Raw genomic sequence first — 12,397 nt, 5'->3', positions numbered from 1 at the left:
ACCAGGGACCCGTCCCCCGGGATTAGCGCCCCCCCGGGGCGGGGAGCAAACGGAGAGTGTTTTGTACCAGGGACCCGTCCCCCGGGAGTAGCGCCCCCCGGGGCGGGGAGCAAACGGAGAGTGTTTTGTACCAGGGACCCGTCCCCCGGGATTAGCGCCCCCGGGGCGGGGAGCAAACGGAGAGTGTTTTGTACCAGGGACCCGTCCCCCGGGATTAGCGCCCCCTGGGGCGGGGAGCAAACGGAGAGTGTTTTGTACCAGGCCGGTCTCCCGGGGTTACCGGTGTCCCGCTATTCCAGGCCAGCAGGACGCAAAGCGACGCTGTCGCAAAAGCGGGGGCGGGGGGGGGGTTTCACTTTCTGTCGTCGCACCTGCCCCTAGGGGCGCGAGTTCGGAGACTGGCGGCTCAGGGGGAGGGAGCTGGCGTTGAGCGTCAGGCTCTGTACTGCGCATGCTCGTGTCGTGCTCGCCATTGGCGCGTGCTGCGCGTCACTATGGCAGCGCCCGCGTGACTCCCCGCCCCGCCATGCGGAACCTGCGGCTGCTGCGCGCCCGGGAGTTCGGGCCGCTCCCGGCGGGGGGGACCCCCCAGCGCGCCTGCCTGCGCACGGCCCGCGGGACCCTGCTCGCCGCCTCGCCCCGCGCGCTGCTGGAGCTGGACCCCGCCGCGCGCGCCGTGAGTCGGGGGGGGGGGGGGCGGGGCTGCTGGTGTGCGGTGCCCCCCCCGCGCAGCTCCCTGAGCCCCGAGCGGCCGGACCCGCAGAGTCAGCTGAGTGGCCGCTGCCGAGTCACTGGTCAGCGTCAGCAGCGCTGAATGGGGGGGGCAGAGTAGCTGGGGCTGGTCCCCTGCACCGGCCCTAGCACTACGGGACCTACCCGGCAGCCCCAGCTGCTCTGCCCCAGGCTCCCCCAGTCAGCCCCTGGTCAGCGTCAGCAGCTCTGAATGGGGACAGCTGGGGTGCTGCCGGGTTGGTCCCCCAGCCTGGAGGGGCAGCGCTAGGGGACCTACCCGGCAGCACCCCAGCTGCTCTGCCCCAGGCTCCCCCAGTCAGCCCCTGGTCAGCGTCAGCAGCTCTGAATGGGGGAAGCTGGGGCAGAGCAGCGCCGATGGTCCGGCTGCCCGGAGCACTTCCAGGTTCCTGATGGTGCCGGACCATCAGCTGCCAGGCCAATGGAGTTTTCCTGTATTTCGTTAGAACCAGCATGATGTTTACAGCACTGTAGGGTAGCATTCCCAACTGCCGGTCCATGAACTACTGGCTGTTGGACTGTGGTGGCTCTAGGGACCCAGGGCTAGGGTATGCTGCTCAGCGCCTCCCCTCCCACCGCGGCTTTGGGAGCGGGGGTGTCCTGCCCCTCCTCTCAGCCAGCCAGCTCTAGGCAAGGGCAGGGTCTTCTCCCGAACACAGAAGAGCAGTTCACTGTGCCGCAGGAGAGCCGCGCACAGCCTGGCATGGCAGCCTTACGGCAGCTGTGACCCAGGCAGTGGTGCTCAGCTGGTGGCTGGGAAGCAGTGCAGCACTAGGTCAGAGAGGCAGAGCTAGTGCTGGGGGTGATGGGCTCTTAAGCGGTGGGGGGCTTGCATGGGGGGGTTCTAGGGACAGGGCTAGTACTGGGAGGCTCTAAGAGCCAGGGGGCTGACACGGGGGGTACTGGGATGTCCAGGATGGCGAATTGGCACAGTGGGGTTTGGGGGGCAGGGTTAATAGTGTGGGGATATGGGGCAGGGCTGGCACTGGAGGGCTATGGGAATGGGGATAATATTGGGAATGGGGGGCTCTGGAAACAAGAGACTGGCACTGTTATGTCTGGTGGCAGGGCTCTAAGGGGCGTGGAGCTGGCACTGGGGGGTTGGGTGCAGCGGACTCTGGGGTCAGTGGCTGGTGCTCGGGGGTAGTGGAGGGGTGGGGGGCTTCTAGGACTGGCACTGGCAGTCTCAAGGGACTGGGATGTATGCAAGCCCTGGCCCCCAGAGCTGCTGCCAACAGCTGGCTTAGTCTCTGGCAGTCACCACGTGGCGGGCGGCTGCTGCAGCTGAAACTGGCTGTTCGCTGTGGCTCTGGGGGACGGGGCTTTTGGCAGACTGGAAACGTTTTATTTGCATGCTCGTTATTTGCATAATGGGTATGTAAATAAAATGTGACCAGTCCTCCAAAAGTTTGTGAATGGGTTTGCAGGTCCATGGTATGAAAGAAGTTGTACTCTGCAGCAGTGGTTTCCATCTGCAAAAATCTCTGCTCTGAAGAAAGCTTGCTGTGTAGAAGGCAGGCATGCATAATCATAAAAAAGTAGATTTATGTCCTCGTGAAGTTAATCAACCTGTCCAAGTCAGTTCTTCCCGCTACTGCATTCTGAGGGTACTAAAACAGCCAAGTGGGAGAATTCTCACTGAATTCATAAGGAGGCTTTCAGATTGGTTCCTGGTGACGTTTCCCTTCTACCATACACAGGAATGCGAGGAGTCAGCCAAGACAAATAGACATCATAGAATCATAGGACTGGAAGGGACCTCAAGAGGTCATTGAGTCCAGCCCCCCGCCCTCAAGGCAGGACCAAGCTCCGTCTACACCATCCCTGACAGATGTCTATCTAACCTGTTCTTAAATATCTCCAGAGAGGGAGATTCCACCACCTCCCTTGGCAATTTATTCCAATATTTGACCACCCTGACAGTTAGGAATTTTTTCCTAATGTCCAATCTAAACCTCCCCTGCTGCACTTTAAGCCCATTACTCCTTGTCCTGTCCTCAGTAACCAAGAGGAACAAATTTTCTCCTTCCTCCTTGTGACACCCTTTTTAGATATTTGAAAACCACTATCATGTCCCCCCTTCATCTTCTTTTTTCCAAACTAAACAAGCCCAGTTCATGAAGCCTGGCTTCATAGGTCATGTTCTCTAGACCTTTAACCATTCTTGTCGCTCTTCTCTGTACCCTTTCCAATTTCTCCACATCTTTCTTGAAATGTGGCACCCAGAACTGGACACAGTACTCCAGCTGAGGCCTAACTAGCGCAGAGTAGAGCAGCAGAATGACTTCACGAGTTTTGCTTACAACACACCTGTTGATACAACCTAGAATCATATTTGCTTTTTTTGCAACAGCATCACACTGTTGACTCATATTCAACTTGTGGTCCACTATGACCCCTAGATCCCTTTCCGCCATGCTCCTTCCTAGACAGTCGCTTCCCATCTTGTATGTATGGAACTGATTGTTCCTTCCTAAGTGGAGCACTTTGCATTTCTCTTTATTAAACCTCATCCTGTTTACCTCTGACCATTTCTCTAACTTGCTACGGTCATTTTGAATTATGTCCCTATCCTCCAAAGAAGTTGCAACCCCACCCAGTTTGGTATCATCTGCAAACTTAATAAGCGTACTCTCTATCCCAATATCTACATCATTGATGAAGATATTGAACAGTACGGGTCCCAAAACAGACCCTTGAGGAACTCCACTTGTTATCCCTTTCCAGCAGGATTTAGAACCGTTAACAACAACTCTCTGACTACGGTTATCCAGCCAATTATGCACCCACCTTATCGTGGCCCTATCTAAGTGCAAAGCATGTTATGAGCCATTGTTTTTGACCGTTTCTTTAAGGTTGGTAAGCAAGAACTGCCATGGACTTCAGCTTCTCCGCCAGCAATGTGCTCTGTAGCACCATTTCTGGCCATCAGACTATATAGCCAAGCTAAGGAGCGCAGCTATTTTAGCTATGGCCACTAGGCCACATAGCTCTGAAATGAGGAGTGGTTGTATTGACTCATGGCCACTAAGCTGTACAGCCCTGCAAGGGAGGGCCACCATATTGACTGGTCACTAGGCAAACCTGTTCTCAAGTTAAGGGTAAGTGGATGGACTCAGCCACGGAGCTATAATGCCCTTTTCCCTTCCTCGGAGGGGGATAGGATGTGCTTGTCCTGCAATGGGGAGGAGAGTAAATGCTGTCAGATATTTACTGTTGTCATTCCAAACCCGAGACTTCCATTGAAAATTAGTGTTCCATCAGGAAGGAATTGTAATTGCGCCAGTGCGGGTGATGTTATCCCAGCGATGTATTTGGCCAATGTCTTGCAAAACTTGTACAAGCCGTGTTGGGTGCTCTTTCTGCTGAGTAGAGCAGCCGTGAACTCACAGGTAGGGTTTGAGAAGGTTGCAGAAGCTGTCTTGCAGATAAAGGTGTGACCCAAATATGTTGTAAATTTCAGTGCCAGTCAGAGTACAAGGGGGGAAAGGGGTTTGTTTCCTTGCCAACACTTGCTTTGTGGCAGTGTTTCTCTGGGCCCGGTTGTCTCTGGAACGTATTAATACTGCCTGGGTTTCTCTGGGAGGTTTGCTGAGGAGCGGCCGAGGCGCTTGTCGCCCTCGCTGAGTGCGCTGTTGTGTACACATTGGCCCCAAGTCACAGCTTGAGAGCAAGTGACTGAATTACAGGTTGGACCTCACTTGTCTGTCCCGAATGAGGGAATTTGCTGGACCGGGGAGATCCCTGCCACCAGCTTCCCAGGGTGCTTCCTCTCCCTTCAGCTAGCTCCGATCCGGCCCCACTGCCACTGGGCTCCAGCCTGTGTTGGCTCCCCAGGGATGGAGCTCCCCAGCCACGGTGCCCCCCCCTTTTCCCCATCCAACCATGAATCTTCAGGGATGGGGCTTGCCTGTTGCCCCACTTCTGCCATGCTCTGTGGGGTTCCTGGGAGGTGGGGCTCGCTGGTCACATTGCTGCCCCACCCAGCCAGGGTTCCCCGGAGATAGGGCTCACCAGTCCTGCTGCTGCACCGCCTGGCCAGGGTTTCCAGGGGATGGGGCTCACCAGTCCAGTTGCTGTACTGCCTGGCTGGGGTTCCCTGGGGGCGGGGTTCATACTCCTGGGTCCTGGAGCTCTTTGATCCAGCAACATCCGTAGTCCTGCCAGACCATGGGTGTTGCTGCACCAGAGAATCCCGGGTTTTGGAAGTTTAACCTGTACCCAGTTAGCATAGGAGTATGCTGTGCTATTGCCTGCAGCTAGCTTGCTCCCTAGTAATCTACTATGTAACCGTGTTGATGGAAGAGTTCTCATACTTTCCTGCTGTTATGTGTTGAGGAAGGGCACACTTAGAAAGTCTCCATTGCACTGATTCTAGTCACACCATCAACTTAAAATCTAATGAACGACACACATTGAGTTAATTTATTAACTAGACTCACCCTGCCCTCCCGCCCAACATTTGTGGGTTTTACAATCACAGGTTTTGGGTTTTATCATTGCTTTTATCTGTTCAGTTGCTGTGTGAGAAACCCACACAGCTGGGGGAAACTGATGGACTTGTATAGGAGAAGTTGTCAAACTGGTTTTATAAAAAGTGCTCTCTAATGTACCCAGTAAAGAAGCTAAAGGAGGGGAGAGACCTCTTTTTTCTAATCTTCTAGCTATAGTGCTCTGATTTCTAGGTTGTAAAGCTGGCATGTGAAAATATTACAGTCCTGTATTTGTGATGCAATCTCTCTACTGTCTGTGTGGTCCTTAAGAAATATTAGAGGAAATTCAGCAGGAATTTGCACCCTCTTATCGTCCCTTTTGAAGTGGAGGACGTAGGGGCCATAAAATGATACTTATTGGGAAACATTCTATGCAGGAGTGTTTCCCTTTGTTGATTGTTCGTTCACTGAAATAAGCAGTTGGAAAAGCAGTGCAGTATTCCCATGTATTGGAGAATAAAGCCAGCTGTTCCCTGCCTGAGGTCTGATTTGCCAGGCTCAGTGGTGGGGAGTTTATTTTTATGCTGCATTTCTCTGAGGTGTCACATCTCGAGAGCGTAATAGATAGTTGCCCCCTCTAGCATTTGTATAACCCTAAACAAAGTCATGCGTAGTCATTTGCTGATTGTCTGTTCTCTGGCCAGGTGACAAACGATATTTCCTTGACCGTGGATGGTTTTCTGCCGGAAGATGGAAGTGGTCGTATTGTGGGCATTGAAGATCTGCCAGATCAGGAGTGTGTTTGTGTTGCTACTGAAGCTGGAGATGTTATAATGTGCAACCTCAGCACAAAGCAGGTAGGCTGGAAGGTGGAAGAAGTCATAGCCTGTCTCCGTTCTGACCCATGCGGCCTGGTCTTAGAGCAAAATATGATTTAGTATCATAACCCTGGCATCGTTCAGTGCGTGCAGAACCGCTTCGGAGGTGCCTACTGTGCTAAATAACAGAATAGCCTTTCTGGTATATAGGTCTCATGTAAAGGGTAGAAACTGGCAGCCCGGCCTGGGCAGATTCCACCTCCCAAGGTTCCTGCCTGCTGAGTTCTTGCTGCGGCCTTTTGGGTGGTCCGTTCCCTAGCCCGGGGCTGCTTTAGCTGGTGCGAGGCCCAGGACGTAGCCCACTCGCACGGGGAACAGGCAGGTTCCTACTCCCCGGGGCACCATGACTTGCTCCAGGGCCGCTTGCTTGCGCTCACAGGCTGCTGGGCCAGCAGGCTCAGGAGAAGCACCCCGTGTCCCCAGCCGCCTGCTGACCCATCCTCCATCGCGCCCGAGTGGCTGCGTCCTGAGCCCAGCACTGAGCTGCCCTGGTGAGACCCTAGCCAAGGCCAGACTGGCTATTACGTGCGGGGCTGCAGCAGCGAGCGGGGCTTCTGCAAGGCAGACGTGGAGGCACTGACCTGAGCGGCCTGGGCCCCCCTTGCCTGGCGCTGCTGCCTCGCCCTCCCTCCTCTCCTGCGCAGCTGGAGCACCAGTGCTCTGGCTTCCCCTTGCTGAGGGGAGAGAGCCCTGAGCGTCACTCTCCCAGGCTGGGGGAACAGCAGTGCAAAGCATGCTGTCTGGAGCCTTTCCCTGCGCTCCCATGGGCCACAGTCCAGCTAATGGGGCTCCCCACACCCCCTGCCCTGTCCATGCACCCTCAGCCCCCCCATCCACCCAGCCTGCTCCTGTCTTCTCCCCCGGGTCAGACACCTACCCCCACCCTACTGCTGCCCTGCACCCCCAGCTTCCTCAGCCATGCCTCCTCTTAGACCCTGCACCCCTAGCCCGATCACTCCCTCCCTCCACTAAGACAACCTGCCCCCCGCCTGCTCCTGCCTCCTCCCCTGGGCCAGACACCTACCCCCACCCTACTGCTGCCCTGCACCCCCAGCTTCCTCAGCCATGCCTCCTCTGAGACCCTGCACCCCTAGCCCGATCACTCCCTCCCTCCACTAAGACAACCTGCCCCCCGCCTGCTCCTGCCTCCTCCCCCAGGCCAGACACCTACCCCCACCCTACTCCTGCCCTGCACCCCCAGCTTCCTCAGCCATACCTCCTCTGAGACCCTGCACCCCTAGCCCGATCACTCCCTCCCTCCACTAAGACAACCTGCCCCCCGCCTGCTCCTGCCTCCTCTCCTGGGCCAGACACCTACCCCCACCCTACTGCTGCCCCGCACCCCCAGCTTCCTCAGCCATACCTCCTCTGAGACCCTGCACCCCTAGCCCGATCACTCCCTCCCTCCACTAAGACAACCTGCCCCCCGCCTGTTCCTGCCTCCCCTGGGCCAGACACCTACCCCCACCCTACTGCTGCCCTGCACCCCCAGCTTCCTCAGCCATGCCTCCTCTGAGACCCTGCACCCCTAGCCCGATCACTCCCTCCCTCCACTAAGACAACCTGCCCCCCGCCTGCTCCTGCCTCCTCCCCCGGGTCAGACACCTACCCCCACCCTACTCCTGCCCCGTACCCCCAGCTTCCTCAGCCATGCCTCCTCTGAGACCCTGCACCCCTAGCCCGATCACTCCCTCCCTCCACTAAGACAACCTGCCCCCCGCCTGCTCCTGCCTCCTCTCCTGGGCCAGACACCTACCCCCACCCTACTCTTGCCCTGCACCCCCAGCTTCCTCAGCCATGCCTCCTCTGAGACCCTGCACCCCTAGCCCGATCACTCCCTCCCTCCACTAAGACAACCTGCCCCCCGCCTGTTCCTGCCTCCTCCCCCGGGTCAGACACCTACCCCCACCCTACTCCTGCCCCGCACCCCCAGCTTCCTCAGCCATGCCTCCTCTGAGACCCTGCACCCCTAGCCCGATCACTCCCTCCCTCCACTAAGACAACCTGCCCCCCGCCTGCTCCTGCCTCCTCCCCCGGGTCAGACACCTACCCCCACCCTACTGCTGCCCTGCACCCCCAGCTTCCTCAGCCATACCTCCTCTGAGACCCTGCACCCCTAGCCCGATCACTCCCTCCCTCCACTAAGACAACCTGCCCCCCGCCTGCTCCTGCCTCCTCCCCCAGGCCAGACACCTACCCCCACCCTACTCCTGCCCTGCACCCCCAGCTTCCTCAGCCATACCTCCTCTGAGACCCTGCACTCCTAGCCCGATCACTCCCTCCCTCCACTAAGACAACCTGCCCCCCGCCTGCTCCTGCCTCCTCCCCTGGGCCAGACACCTACCCCCACCCTACTGCTGCCCTGCACCCCCAGCTTCTTCAGCCATGCCTCCTCTGAGACCCTGCACTCCTAGCCCGATCACTCCCTCCCTCCACTAAGACAACCTGCCCCCCGCCTGCTCCTGCCTCCTCTCCTGGGCCAGACACCTACCCCCACCCTACTGCTGCCCCGCACCCCCAGCTTCCTCAGCCATGCCTCCTCTGAGACCCTGCACCCCTAGCCCGATCACTCCCTCCCTCCACTAAGACAACCTGCCCCCCGCCTGCTCCTGCCTCCTCCCCCGGGTCAGACACCTACCCCCACCCTACTCCTGCCCCGTACCCCCAGCTTCCTCAGCCATGCCTCCTCTGAGACCCTGCACCCCTAGCCCGATCACTCCCTCCCTCCACTAAGACAACCTGCCCCCCGCCTGTTCCTGCCTCCCCTGGGCCAGACACCTACCCCCACCCTACTGCTGCCCTGCACCCCCAGCTTCCTCAGCCATGCCTCCTCTGAGACCCTGCACCCCTAGCCCGATCACTCCCTCCCTCCACTAAGACAACCTGCCCCCCGCCTGCTCCTGCCTCCTCCCCCAGGCCAGACACCTACCCCCACCCTACTCCTGCCCTGCACCCCCAGCTTCCTCAGCCATACCTCCTCTGAGACCCTGCACCCCTAGCCCGATCACTCCCTCCCTCCACTAAGACAACCTGCCCCCCGCCTGCTCCTGCCTCCTCTCCTGGGCCAGACACCTACCCCCACCCTACTGCTGCCCCGCACCCCCAGCTTCCTCAGCCATACCTCCTCTGAGACCCTGCACCCCTAGCCCGATCACTCCCTCCCTCCACTAAGACAACCTGCCCCCCGCCTGCTCCTGCCTCCTCCCCCGGGTCAGACACCTACCCCCACCCTACTCCTGCCCCGCACCCCCAGCTTCCTCAGCCATGCCTCCTCTGAGACCCTGCACCCCTAGCCCGATCACTCCCTCCCTCCACTAAGACAACCTGCCCCCCGCCTGTTCCTGCCTCCCCTGGGCCAGACACCTACCCCCACCCTACTGCTGCCCTGCACCCCCAGCTTCCTCAGCCATGCCTCCTCTGAGACCCTGCACCCCTAGCCCGATCACTCCCTCCCTCCACTAAGACAACCTGCCCCCCGCCTGCTCCTGCCTCCTCCCCCGGGTCAGACACCTACCCCCACCCTACTCCTGCCCCGTACCCCCAGCTTCCTCAGCCATGCCTCCTCTGAGACCCTGCACCCCTAGCCCGATCACTCCCTCCCTCCACTAAGACAACCTGCCCCCCGCCTGCTCCTGCCTCCTCCCCTGGGTCAGACACCTACCCCCACCCTACTGCTGCCCTGCACCCCCAGCTTCCTCAGCCATACCTCCTCTGAGACCCTGCACCCCTAGCCCGATCACTCCCTCCCTCCACTAAGACAACCTGCCCCCCGCCTGCTCCTGCCTCCTCCCCCAGGCCAGACACCTACCCCCACCCTACTCCTGCCCTGCACCCCCAGCTTCCTCAGCCATACCTCCTCTGAGACCCTGCACCCCTAGCCCGATCACTCCCTCCCTCCACTAAGACAACCTGCCCCCCGCCTGCTCCTGCCTCCTCTCCTGGGCCAGACACCTACCCCCACCCTACTGCTGCCCCGCACCCCCAGCTTCCTCAGCCATGCCTCCTCTGAGACCCTGCACCCCTAGCCCGATCACTCCCTCCCTCCACTAAGACAACCTGCCCCCCGCCTGCTCCTGCCTCCTCTCCTGGGCCAGACACCTACCCCCACCCTACTGCTGCCCCGCACCCCCAGCTTCCTCAGCCATGCCTCCTCTGAGACCCTGCACCCCTAGCCCGATCACTCCTTCCCTCCACTAAGACAACCTGCCCCCCGCCTGCTCCTGCCTCCTCCCCTGGGCCAGACACCTACCCCCCCCCCCCACTGCTGCCCTGCACCCCCAGCTTCCTCAGCCATACCTCCTCTGAGACCCTGCACCCCTAGCCCGATCACTCCCTCCCTCCACTAAGACAACCTGCCCCCCGCCTGTTCCTGCCTCCCCTGGGCCAGACACCTACCCCCACCCTACTGCTGCCCTGCACCCCCAGCTTCCTCAGCCATGCCTCCTCTGAGACCCTGCACCCCTAGCCCGATCACTCCCTCCCTCCACTAAGACAACCTGCTCCCCGCCTGCTCCTGCCTCCTCCCCTGGGCCAGACACCTACCCCCACCCTACTGCTGCCCTGCACCCCCAGCTTCCTCAGCCATGCCTCCTCTGAGACCCTGCACCCCTAGCCCGATCACTCCCTCCCTCCACTAAGACAACCTGCCCCCCGCCTGTTCCTGCCTCCCCTGGGCCAGACACCTACCCCCACCCTACTGCTGCCCTGCACCCCCAGCTTCCTCAGCCATGCCTCCTCTGAGACCCTGCACCCCTAGCCCGATCACTCCCTCCCTCCACTAAGACAACCTGCCCCCCGCCTGCTCCTGCCTCCTCCCCCGGGTCAGACACCTACCCCCACCCTACTCCTGCCCCGTACCCCCAGCTTCCTCAGCCATGCCTCCTCTGAGACCCTGCACCCCTAGCCCGATCACTCCCTCCCTCCACTAAGACAACCTGCCCCCCGCCTGCTCCTGCCTCCTCCCCTGGGTCAGACACCTACCCCCACCCTACTGCTGCCCTGCACCCCCAGCTTCCTCAGCCATACCTCCTCTGAGACCCTGCACCCCTAGCCCGATCACTCCCTCCCTCCACTAAGACAACCTGCCCCCCGCCTGCTCCTGCCTCCTCTCCTGGGCCAGACACCTACCCCCACCCTACTGCTGCCCCGCACCCCCAGCTTCCTCAGCCATGCCTCCTCTGAGACCCTGCACCCCTAGCCCGATCACTCCCTCCCTCCACTAAGACAACCTGCCCCCCGCCTGCTCCTGCCTCCTCCCCCAGGCCAGACACCTACCCCCACCCTACTGCTGCCCCGCACCCCCAGCTTCCTCAGCCATGCCTCCTCTGAGACCCTGCACCCCTAGCCCGATCACTCCCTCCCTCCACTAAGACAACCTGCCCCCCGCCTGCTCCTGCCTCCTCTCCTGGGCCAGACACCTACCCCCACCCTACTGCTGCCCCGCACCCCCAGCTTCCTCAGCCATGCCTCCTCTGAGACCCTGCACCCCTAGCCCGATCACTCCCTCCCTCCACTAAGACAACCTGCCCCCCGCCTGCTCCTGCCTCCTCCCCTGGGCCAGACACCTACCCCCCCCCCCCACTGCTGCCCTGCACCCCCAGCTTCCTCAGCCATACCTCCTCTGAGACCCTGCACCCCTAGCCCGATCACTCCCTCCCTCCACTAAGACAACCTGCCCCCCGCCTGTTCCTGCCTCCCCTGGGCCAGACACCTACCCCCACCCTACTGCTGCCCTGCACCCCCAGCTTCCTCAGCCATGCCTCCTCTGAGACCCTGCACCCCTAGCCCGATCACTCCCTCCCTCCACTAAGACAACCTGCTCCCCGCCTGCTCCTGCCTCCTCCCCTGGGCCAGACACCTACCCCCACCCTACTGCTGCCCTGCACCCCCAGCTTCCTCAGCCATGCCTCCTCTGAGACCCTGCACCCCTAGCCCGATCACTCCCTCCCTCCACTAAGACAACCTGCCCCCCGCCTGCTCCTGCCTCCTCCCCCGGGTCAGACACCTACCCCACCCTACTGCTGCCCTGCACCCCCAGCTTCCTCAGCCATGCCTCCTCTGAGACCCTGCACCCCTAGCCCGATCACTCCCTCCCTCCACTAAGACAACCTGCCCCCCGCCTGCTCCTGCCTCCTCCCCCGGGTCAGACACCTACCCCACCCTACTGCTGCCCTGCACCCCCAGCTTCCTCAGCCATGCCTCCTCTGAGACCCTGCACCCCTAGCCCGATCACTCCCTCCCTCCACTAAGACAACCTGCCCCCCGCCTGCTCCTGCCTCCTCCCCCAGGCCAGACACCTACCCCCACCCTACTGCTGCCCTGCACCCCCAGCTTCCT

The 12,397-nt window shown here is 60.4% G+C and overlaps 1 protein-coding gene across 2 annotated transcripts in view; it reads left to right on the top strand.

The window, feature by feature from the left end:
• Positions 1-487: 487 nt before the first annotated feature.
• ELP1 (elongator acetyltransferase complex subunit 1) overlaps positions 488-12,397 on the top strand; it is an 86,341-nt gene continuing 74,431 nt past the window's right edge. The window contains exons 1-2 of one of the 2 annotated variants that reach the window (XM_075914990.2): positions 488-676; positions 5,888-6,040. In XM_075914990.2, the coding sequence (XP_075771105.2) occupies positions 527-676; positions 5,888-6,040 (303 nt within the window). In that variant the 5' untranslated portion in view covers positions 488-526. The remainder of the gene's footprint in view (positions 677-5,887; positions 6,041-12,397) is intronic. The other variant, XM_075914991.2, reaches the window with a different exon arrangement.

This window comes from Pelodiscus sinensis, chromosome 6 (genome assembly GCF_052426305.1).
Source record: "Pelodiscus sinensis isolate ZL-2025 chromosome 6, ASM5242630v1, whole genome shotgun sequence".
Taxonomy (NCBI): Eukaryota; Metazoa; Chordata; order Testudines; family Trionychidae; genus Pelodiscus; species Pelodiscus sinensis.
This window is presented reverse-complemented; position numbering and strand designations above follow the sequence as displayed.